This window comes from Oncorhynchus mykiss, chromosome 22 (assembly GCF_013265735.2).
Source record: "Oncorhynchus mykiss isolate Arlee chromosome 22, USDA_OmykA_1.1, whole genome shotgun sequence".
Classification (NCBI taxonomy): domain Eukaryota; kingdom Metazoa; phylum Chordata; class Actinopteri; order Salmoniformes; family Salmonidae; genus Oncorhynchus; species Oncorhynchus mykiss.
Window position 1 is genome coordinate 15,343,512 of NC_048586.1, and position 17,820 is coordinate 15,361,331.

The 17,820-nt window shown below is 41.3% G+C and overlaps 3 protein-coding genes across 8 annotated transcripts in view; 1 reads left to right on the plus strand and 2 right to left on the minus strand.

Annotated features, from left to right (window-relative positions):
• LOC110501466 (E3 ubiquitin-protein ligase ubr3) overlaps positions 1–10,936 on the minus strand; it is a 40,289-nt gene extending 29,353 nt beyond the window's left edge. For all 4 annotated transcript variants that reach the window (XM_021579056.2, XM_021579055.2, XM_021579053.2 and 1 more), the window contains exons 1-19: positions 10,134–10,936; positions 8,280–8,419; positions 7,935–8,087; positions 7,596–7,745; positions 7,389–7,426; positions 7,235–7,298; positions 6,968–7,098; positions 6,603–6,831; positions 6,307–6,486; positions 4,960–5,093; positions 4,758–4,844; positions 4,602–4,667; positions 4,425–4,514; positions 2,584–2,712; positions 2,439–2,491; positions 2,145–2,278; positions 1,924–2,009; positions 1,369–1,510; positions 493–589 (exon numbers count right to left, since the gene is read on the minus strand). In XM_021579056.2, coding sequence (XP_021434731.2) covers positions 493–589; positions 1,369–1,510; positions 1,924–2,009; positions 2,145–2,278; positions 2,439–2,491; positions 2,584–2,712; positions 4,425–4,514; positions 4,602–4,667; positions 4,758–4,844; positions 4,960–5,093; positions 6,307–6,486; positions 6,603–6,831; positions 6,968–7,098; positions 7,235–7,298; positions 7,389–7,426; positions 7,596–7,745; positions 7,935–8,087; positions 8,280–8,419; positions 10,134–10,567 — 2,537 coding nt within the window. In that variant the 5' untranslated portion in view covers positions 10,568–10,936. The remainder of the gene's footprint in view (positions 1–492; positions 590–1,368; positions 1,511–1,923; positions 2,010–2,144; positions 2,279–2,438; positions 2,492–2,583; positions 2,713–4,424; positions 4,515–4,601; positions 4,668–4,757; positions 4,845–4,959; positions 5,094–6,306; positions 6,487–6,602; positions 6,832–6,967; positions 7,099–7,234; positions 7,299–7,388; positions 7,427–7,595; positions 7,746–7,934; positions 8,088–8,279; positions 8,420–10,133) is intronic.
• An 84-nt stretch (positions 10,937–11,020) lies between these two features.
• mettl5 (methyltransferase like 5) lies at positions 11,021–15,369 on the plus strand. The gene is made up of 7 exons (XM_021579058.2): positions 11,021–11,415; positions 11,676–11,790; positions 11,870–12,054; positions 12,131–12,213; positions 12,301–12,352; positions 13,221–13,270; positions 13,702–15,369. The coding sequence occupies exons 1-7, from the start codon at positions 11,316–11,318 to the stop codon at positions 13,741–13,743; spliced, it is 627 nt and encodes a 208-aa protein (XP_021434733.1). The 5' UTR covers positions 11,021–11,315; the 3' UTR covers positions 13,744–15,369.
• LOC110501467 (small RNA binding exonuclease protection factor La) lies at positions 13,339–16,816 on the minus strand. Of its 3 annotated transcripts, none has more exons than XM_021579057.2 (12): positions 16,642–16,815; positions 16,054–16,117; positions 15,846–15,949; positions 15,564–15,738; positions 15,367–15,474; positions 15,161–15,264; positions 15,010–15,081; positions 14,874–14,916; positions 14,495–14,632; positions 14,222–14,411; positions 14,028–14,144; positions 13,339–13,919 (listed from the first exon to the last, which is right to left on the minus strand). In XM_021579057.2, exons 2-12 carry the CDS (start codon positions 16,108–16,110, stop codon positions 13,825–13,827), a joined length of 1,203 nt encoding a protein of 400 aa, XP_021434732.1. In that variant the 5' UTR covers positions 16,111–16,117; positions 16,642–16,815; the 3' UTR covers positions 13,339–13,824. The 3 variants fall into 3 exon arrangements, with proteins under 3 accessions (XP_021434732.1, XP_036814723.1, XP_036814724.1); XM_036958828.1 differs by lacking the exon at positions 16,642–16,815 and adding an exon at positions 16,469–16,487; XM_036958829.1 differs by lacking the exons at positions 13,339–13,919; positions 14,028–14,144 and having other exon boundaries at positions 14,199–14,411; positions 16,642–16,816.
• Positions 16,817–17,820: the final 1,004 nt, after the last annotated feature.

Sequence of the window (17,820 nt, forward strand, 5' to 3'; positions counted from 1 at the left end):
TAACAGACGAAAAACTATGGGTGACAGGGCTTTCAGTTGCGCGGCTCCGCGGCTCTGGAACATACTTCCAGACACTATTAGGGCTGCAGTGTCGGTCCTTCTTTAAAAAAAGGCAGAGCTGTTCAGAAAGGCTTTCAAGAACCTCTGCTAATTCTGTTATCATGTGCTCCGGACCTGATGACAGCTTTGATTGTTATTTTATTAAAATATATTTTTGAATTACATCTTGGGTCTGAGAAAATCACTTTACAAATTAAATGAATTATTGTTGTTATGCAGGGCATGACACCCACCCACTCGGTTTCAAACATGACCATCCCAACTGTAAAACTTAACGAACCAGAACTACATAACATAACATTCTGAATGTACTGTTAAAATAACTACGTACTCACACCTAGTCATTCAAAACCTGAAAATTATTTCACACTTTTTTTTTTTTTGTAAAATAAACCATTCATTTCTTGCTGGAGACTTAGTGACTTAACTTACAATGCTGAGTATCTGTCCATTGCTGACTGGACATCACGACGGTAGACTGTTCTGAGAATAACCATGATGGGGTCAAACTCCTTCTCCCACACCTCCGCTGGAAAACAGAAAGACCAATACTTGAGGAAGGCTGCTAAAAAGTCACGTTGCCATAAAATTCTTATTTTTCTTTCTTCCCTCTCATGGGGCCTCAGAAAGTGGAGTTAGCCTGCCCCCAAGTGGAATGTGCAATGACAGGAAATGTGGCGTTGCAATGACAATCTGACGCCTCCAATGACACAAACCTAATGCGGTTCTGGCTGTTACCGCCTACCCACAAACCTTTCCAATGTCTCTATGTAAATGAGAATCGGTTGACTGAGAACACACCAGGTAAAATAAGGGTTAATAAAACCGCCAACAGAACAATCATATCATCACAGAATGGTCTCATAAAACATTATACAGACTGTATGAGGTCTCCATCACAAAAAACACAAAAAATTAGGCCAATTTCAATTGTGTACAGGACAATAATTAAGTCTTCAAGAGGGACCACGTCTTGATTGAGACTTGTGAATTGTGCAAGTCCCTAGGCTTCTGCATGGGTAGAACTAGAGTCAATTGTGGTGCACGAGTGCCCTCTCAAGGCAGACTGGTGGAAAAGCAGTGATTATGTTGAATGAAAACAATATGCTTGGTGTTGATCCAACAAAGCTTTTGGACAGCATCTATTCATTAGTCACACACCGCAGCAAAAACTTATTGCACCGTTGTAAAACGGTTTTGAAGTGAAAACTAGAGTTTCTATTGCACAAATCGAGGTCCCTCCCAGTTTAGTTCCGTTCTTTCCCTAGTGAACACATCCCAAGCCAGGAACTACAATAGACAACTTACCTTTAGGTGTGTACATGCCCTGCTGCATGGAACCCCCTAGTTCAAACACGGGGGCTTTGAAGTCAGCCACGGCAGACAGCATCTCCTCAAAGCTGCAACTTCCTGGGACGATCCCACTCTTGGGGTTGGGATTCTCAGGAATCTGAATATTCACTTCAGGAAAGTATGTACCCGGGCAAATGTGCAGCATAATTGAAGGTGATCCCAAAATGTAAAAACGGCAAGATTGATGCGTGTTAAATGATGCAATTTTTCATTGATTAAACTAGTCATGATCAAAGTCACATGTACCAACAAGGGGAGGTCTGATGAAAACAAGGTGTTTTGGTGGGTTTTCCATTTTGTAAAACAAGGACAACACAATTACACATGCTACCAAGAAAATAAAAAACTAGCGCTTCAGAAAAAGGTTACTGACAACAGAAAATCTGGAGACCAAATATCCAGCTACCAACAAGTCATTATGAGAATCAAAGTGAGAACATACTAACCACGGGTAAGGATGTTCAATTAATTATACTGTGAATTGTGAGGCTGATAAAACAGTGAGGATACGAGGTCCAACAGTGAACTGTGGGTACGGTCGTTCATGCACAGTTGGGAGACCATCTCGGCTCTAAGAATCTCGTCATCTGCCATGCCTATCAACGAAAGGGAGAAATATTCATTACAAATGTATAAAAAGAAAAAACGATGGATAACACTAATATAGTGTACAAACATACCAATTGTTGTTGATGTACAACTTTCTTCTCCCTTGTTGCATCTGCACTTACCCAAGTGGATGCGAAGACTGGACAAGATGACGAGAAACGTCAAGGCTCCCTCCAGCATTGGCCTCTCCTGCTCCCCGTCAAGTGCAGTATTCTGGTGCACAGAGGCCATGGTCAACAGGTCCACCACTTTGAATCTGCATATGAAAACACATGTTACTGCCAGTAAAACCTCCGGGCTACTCGTCAACTAGTTACTCAAAATGGGATTTTTCAACAGGTGATGATAAACAAGGTCAATGAAGTTCGGCGAAAAACGACAGGTCGAAAGGACTTTTCCAGAAGGGTCGACCGTACCTCTCGAACACGGAAGAGATGAAGTAGTCTGGATCTAGCCTCGAGGCACACACCTGTCGAAAGATTGTTCTTCCCAATTATTGAATGGAGTTTAGGACCTAACAATCCCTAATGTTGTAATCACCTTGAAGAAAGTAGTATATACCTGGAGCAGAAAGATGTCTGGATCGATCATAGAGTTGCAGAAGTGAGACTGCACGTAGGTCATAGCCTGTCCTTTAATCTGCAGACCATTTCTGACCCACATGTTACTGTGGATCTCCGACAGGCTTGCCTACAAGAAAACACAAGGGACATTAACATAAACTGCTATGTACCTACTGTATACATTACACTGAACAAATATTAAGGTACCTCCAGAGTGCACAGTCACACAGGAACCGCTTAAACAAGTCAGTCGACGACTAATATACAGTGCATTCGGAAAGTATTCAGACCACTTGACTTTTCCCACATTTTGTTACGTTACAGCCTTATTCAAAACTTTATTAAATAGTTTGTCCTCATCTACACACAATAGCCCATAATGACAATAAAACCAGGTAAAGATTTTTTAAAATAAAAATCACATTTACTTAAGTCCCTCTACTCTTTGTTGAAGCACCTTCGGCAGCGATTACACCCTTCGAGTCTTCTTGGGTATGACGCTACAAGCTTAGCACACCTGTATTTGGAGAGTTTCTCCCATTCTTCTCTGCAGATCCTCTCAAGCTCTGTCAGGTTGGATGGGGAGCGTCGCTGCACAGCTATTTTCAGGTCACTCCAGATATGTTTGATTGGGTTCAAGTCCGGGCTCTGGCTGGGGCACTCAAGGACATTGAGACCTGTCCCGCAGCCACTCCTGCGTTGTCTTGGCTGTGTGCTTAGGGTTATTGTCCTGTTGGAAGGTGAACCTTCACCCTAGTCTGAGGATCTGAGCGCTCTGGAGCAGGTTTTCATCGGGGATCTCTCTGTGCTTTGCTACGTTAATCTTTCCCTCGATGTTGACTAGTCTCCCAGTCCCTGCCGCTGAAAAACATTCCCAGAGCATGATGCTGCCACCACCATGTTTCACCGTAGGGATGACGCCAGTTTTCCTCCCGGTGTGACGCTTGGCATTCAGGTCAAAGAGTTCAATCTTGGTTTCATCAGACCAGAGAATATTGTTCTTATGGTCGGAGAGTCCTTTAGTTGCCTTTTGGCAAACTCCAAGTGGGCGGTCATGTGCCTTTTACTGAAGAGTGGCTTCTGTCTAGCCACTACTATAAAGGCCTGATTGGTGGAGTGCTGCAGAGATTGTTATCCCTCTGGAAGTGTCTCCCATCTCAACAAAGGAACTCTGGACCTCTGTCAGCCTTTCTCCCCGATTGCTCAGTTTGGTTGTGAGGCCAGCTCTAGGAAGGGTCTTGGTGGTTCCAAACTTTTTCCATTAAAGAATGATGGAGGCCACTGTGTTCTTGGGGACCTTCAAGATCTGTGCCTCGACACAGCCCTGTCTCAGAACTCGACTGACAATTCCGTCGACCTCAAGGCTTGGTTTTTGCTCTGATATGCACTGTCAACTGTGGGACCTTGTATAGACAAGCGTGTGCCTTTCCAAATCATGTTCAGTCAATTTAATTTACCCCAGGTGGACTCCAATCAAGTAGTAGCAACATCAAGGATGATCAATGGAAACAGGAAACAGGATGCACAGGAGCTTAATTTCAAGTGTCATAGCAAAGGGTCTGAATACTTTCCGGTATTATTAACATAAGGTATGTTAATGTTTTATACATTTGCTAAATAAAAATCTAAACCTGTTCTCAGGTCTGAATACTTTCCGAATGCACTGTGTGTGTGTGTGTGTGTATATAATAGACTAACAACTGTTTGGATATACGAGGGAAGTCAGCCTTTCCTTTTTAGACATTGCAGGACCGTATTCACCCACAACTTCTTCTGACATGTGAGGCATTATCAAGGCATTGAAATGGCATGTGTAATGGTCCTTTATTGGTGCAATACCTGAATCTGGAGTGGATGGACCATGATCCTCATGAGCATCTCTTGGTCTGGGAGGAGACTCTCCAGGTCAAGCCCCTGGCACTTCACTGCCTGTGAGACAATAGACACAGTCAACTCACAACAAAGAGAGCTTAAGCGCCAGGAACAGAACTTAAAAGTGTTGTAGATCTGCCACACCTTGCTTAGGAACATGGCGTAGTAACGGTGCAGTGGCAGGTGAAACGTCACCTGATTTGGAGCAAGCTACAGAGAAACAGAGACCAGATATAAACACTAAAGGAAACCTCTGTCTACAAAATGCTTCCTGACTGTTGTACATATTTGCAGAGTTACCTCATCCACAAAGCCAATGGCATCAAACCAGATCTGCAGAGTCTCCAAGCAGTAGCGCACCACCGTCTTGGTGTATTCCTGTGTCTCCTGCAAATAAACAATGATTCGTGGTATAATCATTTTCGGTTTCTGTGCTTAACACCTGAATGTCAAATAGCCGTAACGTGATCTGCATTACAATTAAGAGGGATATTGGACTCACTTTGACTTTGCAGTGTGTGAGGAGACCCCACATTGGTTGTGCGCAGGCCTCCAACTCGGCCGCAAATGCTGCATAGTACGTCTGGGACTCAAACTCCACGTGCTCACTCAACTCCCGCTTATTCAAGTTCATACCTACAGGACCAGGCAAGAGCTTTCAGGGTTAGTCATCACGTAACAGATAGCATTACTGTGGTCTCATTCACAAAGCAGTGTTAACCCGGAAAACATATTAGTTGACATCTAGCTAAGTCTTAAGAATGGGGGGAATCACATGTATGTAAGGGCAGCCTACACTCATACCATAACATAGTGGCACTATGCTCTCTGCATCTTGCCTAAGTAAGTGGATACTCCAGCCCACAGTTTCTGCGGCTAGGGGTTATTTTTAGGGTTATGGTGGACACATAGCAGGAGTGCTGCACAGACAATTCTAATAGAGACAAGGGCCGTGTTTGATAGCATCAAATCCATGAGGCATTGTGGGTAAATGGTGACTGACTGATCTACAAATAATAATGAGTAGTTATTTATGACGCAGTCAGTCAGTGGTTGCCGGCACCGTCTGCTATAATGTTGAACGAGGCCAAGGAATAACATGCTCCGTAATTGTCTTTGTCAGGTTCAATTCCTAGAAGTGTAAAATAAAAGTTGCCTTCAATGGCACATAACATCTGTTTTGCTGGACATCTTGCTCAGCTACTGAAAATAGTGACCAGCTAAATAAGCAGTGACTACCACCAATGGAAGGGAATTACAGAGAACTAATATTGCGTCATATGACTAAGCAGATACTAACGGGCCAATGCAGATGTCTTACTCTCAATATCAAAATAATTTCTGGTTACCTTACAAAAAAAGAGCAATTTCCCCAAGCAAGAATTTTCCTAGGAGTGGTCTGAGTGGGGAGGGGAAAATTGAAAACTAGCCATTATTGGCAAAGGTTTGTAACACTGTTATTGGTCTATTAAAACTAATTTACCGCCTGGTGACGTAACCAGGCAGGCCAAAACCCCCATCCCACCAAAACAAGCTGAAATTTCTAGCTGTCTTTTCAAACAGCTCTTACACTAAAAGGATATTATGATAGTTTTCATATTTTCACGGTATTATTCCAACCGCAGTGTAGAAATATATAAAAACACAGAAAAATCACATTTTTGGCTGCACTGGGCCATTAACAGAGACTGATGATAGCACATGACTCCAATAGATAAAGATCAGACTAAAAATCACACCAGCTACGCTACCAGGGAATAACGATTAGTCATCCTTGAGGCAAATACTGACACATATCACAGTCCCAGCTACCACTGCTATTCAGATTCTTAAATCCACAGGGAATTACCTTGAAAGAAGGACACAAAGCTCATCCACAGCATGAGCAGTGAGTGGTCCTCCAGGAATTTCTTCGCTACACTTTGGTGTGAGAGAATATTAATAAAGTCGCTAACTAAAGGCCAGTAAGTGTTGTTCTTCAGCAGAGCCTCGCTGCAGTTGACCACAACGTGGCGGCTGTTCTCTTCATCTGAAAATAACGAGAGAGAGTGACCGTCCACAATGAGGCTTGGTAGTGTGGGAAGCAGTTTAGATTCACAAAGTCAGTCAAACAATCATCAGGATGGCCATTCAAACACGGCTCACCTTGAAGTTCACTTTTGATAAGGCAACTCTCCATCATGTAGAGGAGGACAGTGACCATGATGTCGAGGAGTTGACACTCCTCCGTCACGTGACGTGCTAAGTCCTCATTGCTGAACAGCTGTACACTGATATGTACGATGCGGTTGGACATGGTATCTGACTCCTGGCTTTTCATCAGAGTTTTCATGATGAACGCATAATGTTGAACAAATGTTTTCGTGAAGGTGATCTACAAAACGACAACAACAAAAAAAGCACAACAATAATTGACTACATTCTGCAGTCATAACAGCTTCTCTAAAAAAATATGTTTTAAAGAATGCAGCAGAGCCACTAGACTTACAGCTACAACCTGAAATACATACCTTGTAGTCTTGATCTGGCAGCATGTTCAGTAGAAAAGTAACCATCTTCTGCGGAAACTCGTACTTTATTGTCCAAAACAGCAACTCCTCCAGAAAACATTTGTGTTTCAGAGAGTCCATAATGGATGGATCTAAGGAGAGAATATACATTATTCAAACTGGTGACTCCTGCCAATGTTGAGTTTCAATTTTTTTTTTTATCACTTAAAAAAAAATCTGTGTATCATTCATCATTACATAGAATGTAATGCTTGTTATGTAAATTACCTTTGGTTGAGCTACTTAGTTTCACCCTCTTTCTCTGTCCAATAGATTGCCCATCTTGATCCTCCTTTAAGAAAAACAATGGGAAGTATTATAACTACTGTATCTATATTTCAATACTGAGAAGACTAACTATTCTGATACAATATTCACATACCTCTTTATTGGACTCAGAGCTGGATGGTGCTGCGGCTCCTAAAGAAAACAGAGCAGAGACAGATGGCAGCCATTACTTCTTTATTTCCTTGATTAATGAGTCATTGAGAAACACTACTTCCATTATGTTTCCATACTACAACAAATGGCATGCTATCAGGGACTCTTATTTTGAGTTCCAACTCCTAAAGAGTGGATGAGGTCTTACCCAGTAAGCCCAGAGCCCCTGTCTCAGAACCTTGTGTGGGCTCTGCAGCCCCAGTCTGGGCCTTCTCCTCCACAGACACCAGGCCTGAGTTCTTCAGTGCTGACAGGTAGTTCTCGTAGTTCTTTTTTGCAAATACATTCTCTTCTTGACCTATAGGGCATATTTACATATGAGATATGTTTTAAACTAACAGACATTCATTAGCGTGTGTGGAGCATTGAATTATTATGGTTTGGCAATATTGATTAGTATCATGTCACCTTTTGATAGTTACCCCCCCCGGTCAGATTAACAAATCACTCAATGGCACTATGAGTAAGTGGAAACAGACATATTTACCCATGCTCAGGTCCTTGAATGTTTGCTGATTCGTTAGGATCTTTGTCAGCACAGTTCTCATTGCTCCGCCCATCTTCGTCAGTTCTTCTAGGAAGGTGATCTGGGGCTCTAGCTGCTGTAAGACCTTCTGTAGGTCCCTCTCAGCTGATGTGTCTGTGAGAGCAAGGTATGATAAAAGTTGTGAAATTAAAATGTGTCAGAAGAGCTCATGAAAACAAGCAGAATGACCATAAGATAGTTGTAAAATAACTTTCTCCACAATGTTTTGTTCTCCGAGGGCTGTTCAATTGCAATCGGGTGCTTTTAGGGTGTTCTGTAGACGTAGTGCGATGCTGTTTCTCCCACCTGGTTCAGTGTATCCATCCCTTAGGTACTGTATGATACAGATGATGAAGCGAGGGAGGACCATCTCTGACATCAGTAGTAAGTCTCGGGGGACTGAAGGAACATTCTCCCCGGTTCTTAACCGATGCCGTCTGCAAAACCTGACAGAACAACATCCATATACTTTTTTTCATAACCAAGAGAAGTACCTAAAATAAATTGTGGAAGTAATTGGGAACAATTACAGGACAACCTATCTAATGGACACTAGCAGTGTATTTCGTCTTCCTTTGATAGTGGAATATGTGCATTTTAAGTTAGGCTAGTAGTATATCTGACTGCCTTGAATAAAATGTAATGCAGTGTCATCCATCAGACAAAATAACTGCAGAAGTGTAAACTAATAATTTAAAGGAATGGTGGGGAGTAAGCTGCAAAGAAGATATGTTATATTTCATTTAGAAAATAACCTATGTGGCATCGATATGAGTCAGAAGCATTTATTCTGTCAAAATTGACTAAAGTGTAAATAGTGCCATAAAGTCATTGTCATCCAAAACTGAGTTTTGCGGAACTTGTGGTCGTGACTTGCGTCAGAACACAAATGAAAGTTTGGTTCGTTTCAATCCTGCCCACAAGTAATCATCAATTCGGAGTGAAGCTGCAAGACCCTATCGTAATGCCCGTGGTAAATGTGGGTTGACTTCGGTAATCCCTGCGGGGCTAGTTACGGACCATCTAAATTACACCAAGTACATAGGACAATTGTAAAATTCCAATAATCCAAATTTCAATGACTTAATGTATAGTTGGTTTGAGTTAAAGTCATTCATATACAAATATTTAATAAAACTAAAAGGTGCACAAAATTGAAATATTGTCTTGTTTATTGGTGGTCCGTAACTTGCCCCACCTGCAAACACACACCCACATCCCAAAACCAACTCGCGTTTGAATTGAATCATGGCCTCTAATTAACCAAATCTTTAAAAATGAGGCCAAATCAGGAAGTGCAGTCAACCCTTTAAATCTAAACATGAGCTGATATGTTACAAGAAGTGATTGAGTTATTCTGCAGGGACAAATTGTAATTATCCTAGAAACCTTGTAGGATTAGTTCATTTCAATAGCACAGTATTTGCATTAAGAATATGAAATGCGAACCTATAAAATGCAAGTATTACGTTTTGTTCAATTGGATTCTTAAAAGGTAAACTGTTTCTGTTGGGTATACAGGTGTATACACCTCTGCGGTGTTTATAGCCATTGTTCAAAGCTGTGTGTTCTTGACTAGATTGCTGGGGCTGGGTCCTATGACTGACGTGAACTAGCCTCTGGTGTTTTGTTAGCTAGCTAACGCCCAATTCATTTATTTTTTCCAAATAATTTGTATTTTCAATAATTAGAGCTTTTTCAGAGCTCCAATTCGTGAAAAAAAAAAGATCCGAATTGGAATGTGTCTAAACGCAGGCTACCTAGTGCCCCCATTTAAAAAGTGTTGAGGTTTTGTATAGCTAAAGATGAATGGTTTTTCAATCAATAGCATGTTCAGTGACAGATGTCAGTAAAATTAAGGGGACATGTCAAAACGGCACAGTTGCTATATAAACTAGACTCAGTAAGGCAGCATACTCCCAACTAGGTGGAACTTTACGAGCTAACGTTAGCTGTTAGCCAGCAAACTGGGTATTATGACAGCCTAGCTATAGCTAGACATGCCCCATACATTGTTAAAAATTGTTTGGTTATGTCAGTTGCTGTCAAAATTCAATGATCAATTCATTAGAAAATGTCACTACAATCTAGCTAGCCAGTTGACGTTAGCTAGCTATCGTTAGCTATTAGCCAGCTAGCGCTCTTAAGCTAAGGACTTACCCAGTTTCTCGCATGACATTACTATCTCCACAGTCACAGGCCCCACCAGCCTGGCTCCTGAACATATTGAAGTCATGGCCTGTGTGATCGCCGTTGTTAAAACACTCTGCGCAGAGTGACATGCAAGGAGAAATGCCACAAGTCCGACAGCGGTATGCCACAAAATTTGCTGTCCAAACCAAGCCGCATAGAGTAGCATTGTCATAGGACCGGACCGTTTTGCAGAACTCCTCGAAACCTTCTTCTCCTGCTATTAGACATTTACACCAGTCAAGAGCCTCGGTGTCTGCCGGTGGCTTTTCTGGATTAAGAACAGAATCAAGCAGCTCTTGAAGTTGTCGGACACCAGAGCTGTTGTCAGTCCGATTAAGGTCTGACTTTAAATGAGCAGCAGTAGATTTCTTGTCCCGGCGTAGCAGCAACGCCGCCATCATGCACTCTGGCTTGTACACAAATGTATTTTTGTTGTCCTGTTGCTACGTTCTCGTAATTTCTCGCGATACATTCGATATTGTGTTCACTGTTTGTGTTCCGCGTCTATTGTGTTAAACCAATGACGTATATAAATCACTGGTTCAAACACACTGACCTGGCTTCATTGCAAATCCACATCCAGTTTGGCAGGTGATCAAGCTGTGTAGTAGTCTCGGCTACTGCTGTCCAGTAGGCAGCTGATCAACCGTGACCATGCAATTTTGTACACCAAAAGTTATATAGATAAACCATCACAACCCACGATTACAGTAAACTAGCTAATCCCTAACTATGGAATGATAATGCCAATGGTGGCAGTAACTAGTGGAATCAGAAAATGTTATGCATGTTTTGTATTGCAAAAACACCATGATCATAGAGCTGTACTGCTTTTCTTAGCGTCTGTTCCACCTCGGATTGTTTTCATTGAGACCCCACTAATGCGGAAGTGTGACTCTGTACACCTTCCCCGTGGCTCTGAAGAGGGGTGTGCTGTGAGTTTTAGCATTCTATGCCATATTCTAGCTCAAATGTGGCCAGCAAATGTAAACAATCAAACCAATTCTTGGATTGCATTTACAGGGAGCAGCTATCGAGTACAATCTAGCTTCCTTGATATATGTTGTCTTTCCGATTGGGCTCGCGGCGTTGAGTGTATAGCTGTATAGCTGTTAGTTGTAGCAGGTCAAGGTTTGCTATCCAGCCAATATGAAACTGAAAGAGTTGGAAAGTTGTCTTCAACAAGTGGACGCCTTTGAAGAACCCAAAATTCTTCTTGAACAATATCCAACCAGCCCTCACATTGCAGGTAAGACTACTCCACAATAATCAATATAGGTGGCCCACTAAAGCTATAACATTACAAACGTGCGTTTGTTGTTAAAGGTAGACTCAGCCATATGACATCACGTCATACACATCGGAGCGACTTTTGCATAGATGTCAACTACAACAATCTGCCAAAACCTCCTACTGGCTCTTCACAATTTGTTTGCATGTCAATTTGAATTGTGTTGTAATTGAAATTGCTGAGTCTAATTTTAGTAATTTAAACATGTATCTTTTCAGCATGTATGCTTTATACAATCCACAACACATTTGATGACATCGAGGGCAAATTGGTTGCAGATTTGGGATGCGGATGTGGCGTTCTTAGCATTGGAGCAGCAATGCTTGATGCAGGGTAAGAAAATAACACCAACTGTCTGAATAAAAGTTATTGTACTGGAGTATTTATCTAACCACTCACCTTCCTCTCATAGTTTGTGTGTTGGGTTTGACATTGATGACGATGCACTGAAGATATTCAAAAGGAACTCTGAGGAATTTGAGCTGACCAACGTAGACCTGATCCAGTGTGACATGTGCTCCCTGAGATCCCATGCATATGCCAAGAAATTTGACACTGTGATAATGAATCCTCCATTTGGTACCAAACACAACCAAGGTGAGATCACATTTTAAGGTAATAAAACAACCAATTGATGTGTTATAAACCTTTGATTGCTTTCTCAAAAATAAAGGTATGGACATGCAGTTTCTGAGGACGGCTTTAACTATGGCAACAACAGCAGTATATTCTCTTCACAAAACATCAACACGAGGCGTAAGTTGTCAACACTCCATGGTGTACTACTCTTTCACCAACTTCTGTCATAAGTGTTGTCTAATTCCTCTTTTTGCCTAATTGCAGCACATACAGAAGAAAGCAAGTGACTGGGGAGTAAAAATGGAAGTAATAGCAGGTAACAGAAATGTCACAATGGAGTTGTAGTACTCAAGTCTCGATTGATTACTTCTGACTCACTTTACCGTGACTTGTACTTGATAGGCAAACTATTAGCAGCAAGGGTTGTTCTCTAGCTCCGCCTCCAATCATAGGCTACATAACGCTCAAGCAACTCTTGCTTCCTCGTAACCACCAGTCTACAAAATTGATATTAAGTTTAACAGTCTAGTAATGTCGTTTTCACCTTGAGTATAGAAAAGTAGGCTGTTTGAATTTGTCATCTCGCTCACTTTTTTCCCCACAGCATCCCATAGCCAGGTTCTGAAAAGTCTCCCTTAAATTTTTGGTATTCACCCACATATGTAAATGTGAAAAGTAGAGCTGTGAGCCTGTTTAGACATTCTTATCCGACAGGAGTAATAGCCAATACTGTCTGGAGAATTTATCCCTTCAAAACATTGCTGATTTGACAACTGTTGAACATTAAATGAAATGTGTGTGAGCCTGCATATGGACATGTTTCATAGGCTATTGCAGGCAATTATCACCATTGGGTGACAAATCTTTCCGTCACATTTCTGCTGGGCAGATATCTACCATAAAGAGGCGCTAATCTACTGTAGAAGCCAACAACCAGCACTAACCAAAAAGTCTAATGAACCCCATTAATTTTGCTTTCACTTTGTGCACATAAACCAATTTTTGGTTTAACCCCGACTCAAGACTTGAGCACATGGACTAGGACTCGATAGTCAGCCATAGGAACTCTACCACCGGCAACTGACTTAGCCAGAGGGACTCGTTACTCAACTACAACACTGCAGTGGAGGTGATGAACAAGTACACCTAAATGAAACCTGACAATGTGTTTCTCTCCTTGACAGAGCTAAGATATGACTTGCCAGCGTCCTACAAGTTCCACAAGAAGAAATCGGTAAGAAAAATGTTGGCAAGTCTAAATTGTTGAGACAAGTGCTTTGAACATATGCATCTGACAGAATCTGACTTACAATCAAAACTTTAATGGCTATTCACAAAAGTAAAAGGAACAAGATCTATGCTTTAGGACTCAACCGTATACACTTGATTAAAACAATTGAGAGAAAAGAAAGAATGGCACTGATTAACAATTCTATTAACATGCACATCTTTGTATGGAGGTGACTAAAACAGGCGTAATATGCTCCTGCTGAAATGAAATGATTTGTTTAGATGCAGTCAACACAACTAATGAAATCCATATTAAATAAGTCCCATAAAGTATGTTCAGGGTAGAAATTGATAGGTATTGACAATGTAAGATGCACACCACATTACTGATAAGGCTGAACACTTTCCAGTCTTATATTCTAAATTGTTTTCTAGGTTGACATCAAGGTGGACTTTCTACGGTTTTCCACAACATGAAGCCTCCACTGGAATGGAATAAAGTTGTTTTCAATGGGTATCTTTTCAAATAAAATGCTTCAACGAGACGTGCTAGTACATTTAAGAACCATTTTCAGTTTTGACAACTTTTGCAGCTGGAGCATCAGCATCTTTGCACACTCCTTCCAGGGCTCGCTTCTTCGGGCTAGGAGGTGCTATTGGAGAAATGGAAGTTAGAAAAGATACTCAATTGTTCATAATTGACAGACATGTCTCAGCAGAATCATATCATTATATTGCGTGATTAACATAACTACTTTTACCGTCATCATCACTATCATCAAATTTGGTCTTTCTGCCTTGGTAGTGTGATTTGCCATCACGTCCACCCCTGTCCCTTCGTCCTCCTCTCCCCCCTCTACCACCTGATTTTCGGCCACCTGTAAAGAGGAAATGCACCATCAGATCAGAAATGACATTATGAAGATACATTTAAAAAAACGCCTTAATCAGTTACCTCTACCACCTCGACGTCTGTTGAGAGATTCCTGTTGGTCTTCAATTATCTTTTTCAGAGCTTCCCTCTCTGCATCTCCCTCTACCACCTCCCACGTAACGTCTTCGCCTTTAATTTTCAAGTTTCCTCCACTTGCTTCCTTTGCCTTATCAAGAGCTTCCTTGGCACTCACTCTGAAGAGGATGGTACCCTATAAGATAAATAATTATTTCTTATGACATTCATTTGTAATTGAAGGGTGGTTCAAATGGTTTATTACACTGCAATTACTACCTCTTTGGCACCCCTGGTGAAATCAATCCATTTGATTTGACCATGACCTGAGAACACCTCGTGAAAGTCCTCTCTTGAAACACTGTCAAGATTGCCTGAGAACTTCAACAGGCATCCGGTCTGCTCGTCCAGAGATTTCTACAGTGTAAAATAAAGCAGCGGACCTTTAGAACAACTTTAAACCTCCCTGTTTTGGGAAGAAAAATACAAATAGGGTCCTATTCAATAGAAGCAAACAGGAGAAAATGGCTTAAATAGGTTTTGGTGCTACACAAACTTGTCCAATAACAGATGCTACTTTCAAAATGTTCAGCCATAATGAAAACCCTTTCAAAACAATCTCAATAAGGATTTGTGATAGCACTTCCAGAGATCTTACCATTTCCTCTTCCTCTGCTTGTTTTTGTTTTTCGTCCTTGTCACTGTAAAACAAATTTAATTTGGAACAATTTACTTTAACATAAAAAAACATTCAGGAAGAAAAAACATGATTAAAAGGTCAGTAATGTGCTCACTGTTTAGCCTTAGCCTTGGACTCTGCTTTTAACAGTTTTCTATCCTCTGATTTCTTTGCATGGTAGTCCTCTCTGAAAACACAAGAGCAGAGTTAATTCATACCCTTTTCACCATATAAGACTTGGTCGCGGTAGTTTAGCCTCCGCCTACCTTGAAAGTATAATCATTTCATTTTCTTTGAATGATTTGGTGTCTGTGCGTGCTAGGAACTGCTTTGATGCTTCTTCAGTGTCAAAAACCAGGAATACTGAGCCCTGAAAATGGATGGAGATGCTGAGTGTTTTGTATTACACGCATTGTTTTCATGTACCAAATAAACTTCCCCCTGGTGGGACAATAAAGTTGATCTGAATCACCTTGAAATTCTTTTGGAAGTTGCGTCTCATCTGAATGTTTTCTATGACACCTTTCCCTTTCAGCCACCCCTCGATTTCATCAAGGGTTGTCTCCAATGGGAAACCTTTCTGGAAGACCATAAATGTTTAACATACAAACACAGGGCTCCAAACAGCTGTAATTAGGTGCATCTCGAATCTTGGAAAATTCAACTTACAATGTACACAGATTTGTGTTTGAGGGTATCTTTGTACTTGTCGTTCAGTTCTGGTAAGGGCTTGCTTGAAATTCTCCTGATTTTTGTCGTATCCTCACTCAATTCCAAAAGGCCAGTCTGGGATTTCTTCAGAGACTCAACAATTACACTGTGATCCGTTGTCAAGCATTTCAGCCTGAAAATAATAAGGGGAAAGTTAGGAATTATGTTACAGCGAACAATAAACATGTATGTAAGCCTTAAAGTCCCAAGCTTCAACTGATAAAATTAAATTGCACAAGCCTGTTAAACTTGAGCATGGTTTCCAGAGTCACCCAGCCATCATCGAGCTGCAACTGTTCTTTGAGGAACTTGTCTCTTGGAAGATTGTGATCACCGAAGTAGTACTTTGAAGATGAATAAAAACGTGTCAATCAGGGAAGATTAGCATTTTCCAGGTTAGTTGTCAGTATATATCACCATATTTGAATATATAGCTACAGTATAATACCTCAAGCTGTTGAGCCACCTTCTTCTCAAGTTCAGACATTTCTTGAATTTCTGCCATGATGAGTCTGAAAAGAATAAGTAAATGGAGTATTGATTAGATCAAAATGTGACAAATCAATTTTATTGATTTATAAGCAACACAAACCAAATGAAAAATGCTTTAGCGACATGCACGAGCCTTGACAGCTAATTACACAACGGACAAGCGCATGAAGTTTGCGTGGGGAAAAGCTTTTGCTCACCCACGTTTTCACTTCTGACTGAAGACAGTCATGTTACCCAGCCTAGCAAGCTACCTAGTACTATAGAAAGCCCGTGTGAATTAATTGCGTTCACTAATGGTTACAGAAACATAGCCTCTGAATTCAAAGGAAGACATGGCCTAACGGGCCGTTTACAGCGTGTCCAGCACGTACATGAAATGCCTCGCTCGGTCTGCTAACTCGTTACGTTAGCCTGCTAGTTAGCTAGCGTGCAACTGTTTCCTTCTCCCCGGGCCTCTAAAATACAAGATAGGACAATTCTATAGCAAATAAGATGACTTGCATAGGAAGTTTAAACGTTGGTTAATTGTAATATATTTACTTACTGTGATATATTGACTTGCTACCTGCAGAAATTCAGATTGATGAGAAGGCTTTCTTCCACACGCGCTAAATCACGTTGGCAAGCAAGTGGGTTGTGCTACGGAGATCGTTGAGGGCCAAAACTGCCTTGGTGTGCCAAAAATGTATAACTAAACCAAGTAAGACCACTGCCTGTCATTTCCAATGGAACAAATGAGTCACAGTGGGCAGAACAAGCATGGACGTGGGCAGAGCCAAGCACACGCTAGCGAGATCCTATTGGCGCGATGTAGAATAATTCTGCATATGTCCGTTAGGGAACGCCTACTCTGCTCATTTCGCCTTTGCATTCCTTCTACACAGTGCGATTTTAACTTTTGCGTAGGGTAAAGTCTACTAAACTTAGTCCACTCTGTTCATAGCATATTCTAGTTTTGGGAACAGACATCTGTATTGAGAGCAACTGTTTCATCGATGAGAGCATTTGCAGAATGTCGGCCAAAATCGATATGGGTCCATCTTCTCTCAGGGCCCGCCCATGGGCTTCCTCTCACTACCATATTTGGCAGTGAGTGGAAACGCCAAGCGGATGCTTCACATTTATACATCCAGTGAAATATCTGCCTCATTGTACTGAGGTTTTACGTTCTGCACTGAAGCCTAGACTACAGTACAGCGCTGCCTAAATTCGTATTCGATGAGGTTTAACGGTGGTTGGCATACAATAAATATTGCATTACCTCCACCTATTAGACTGGAGTATAACTCAATTATACTAAAATACACAAATACCCTACCATCTAATGCGAAACTCACAAATAAAAAAAAATAAAAAAATACCATACTCCCCTATTTAAATATATTTAGTCCTACTTCAGGCCAACAGTCTGAAATGATGGTACACTACCACTTAACACACCCTGTAACTCTTCTGATGTCAAGTCTCGCATACCAAAATACCTCTCTGCTGCTGCCACCACAACCGCTATTTTCTGTGACTTACGTTTCATCCCTGCAGTACAGTTGACAACCATTACTATAAATGCCAAAAATCCAATCTTACTGAAACATATATCACTTGTTGGTTCATCCTTATGTACTGGTACAGATCTACTACTCACACCACTCCTCTTAGGATCCCTCCCCATTGACGCATCTTCTTTTACCTTCTTCACTGCCTCAACATATGACAACTTCTGCAC

Bases quoted from the DNA above. Each gene is read 5' to 3' on its own strand.
- mettl5 (XM_021579058.2), top strand. From the start codon at position 11,316: ATGAAACTGAAAGAGTTGGAAAGTTGTCTTCAACAAGTGGACGCCTTT. The intron at 11,416-11,675 runs GTAAGACTACTC...GTATCTTTTCAG, and splicing joins AACCAGCCCTCACATTGCAG to CATGTATGCTTTATACAATC. The intron at 12,055-12,130 runs GTGAGATCACAT...TCAAAAATAAAG, and splicing joins TGGTACCAAACACAACCAAG to GTATGGACATGCAGTTTCTG.
- LOC110501467 (XM_021579057.2), bottom strand. From the start codon at position 16,110: ATGGCAGAAATTCAAGAAATGTCTGAACTTGAGAAGAAGGTGGCTCAA. The intron at 15,082-15,160 runs GTAGGCGGAGGC...TTGTGTTTTCAG, and splicing joins GAAATGATTATACTTTCAAG to AGAGGACTACCATGCAAAGA. The intron at 14,633-14,873 runs GTAAGATCTCTG...TTTACACTGTAG, and splicing joins AAGCAGAGGAAGAGGAAATG to AAATCTCTGGACGAGCAGAC.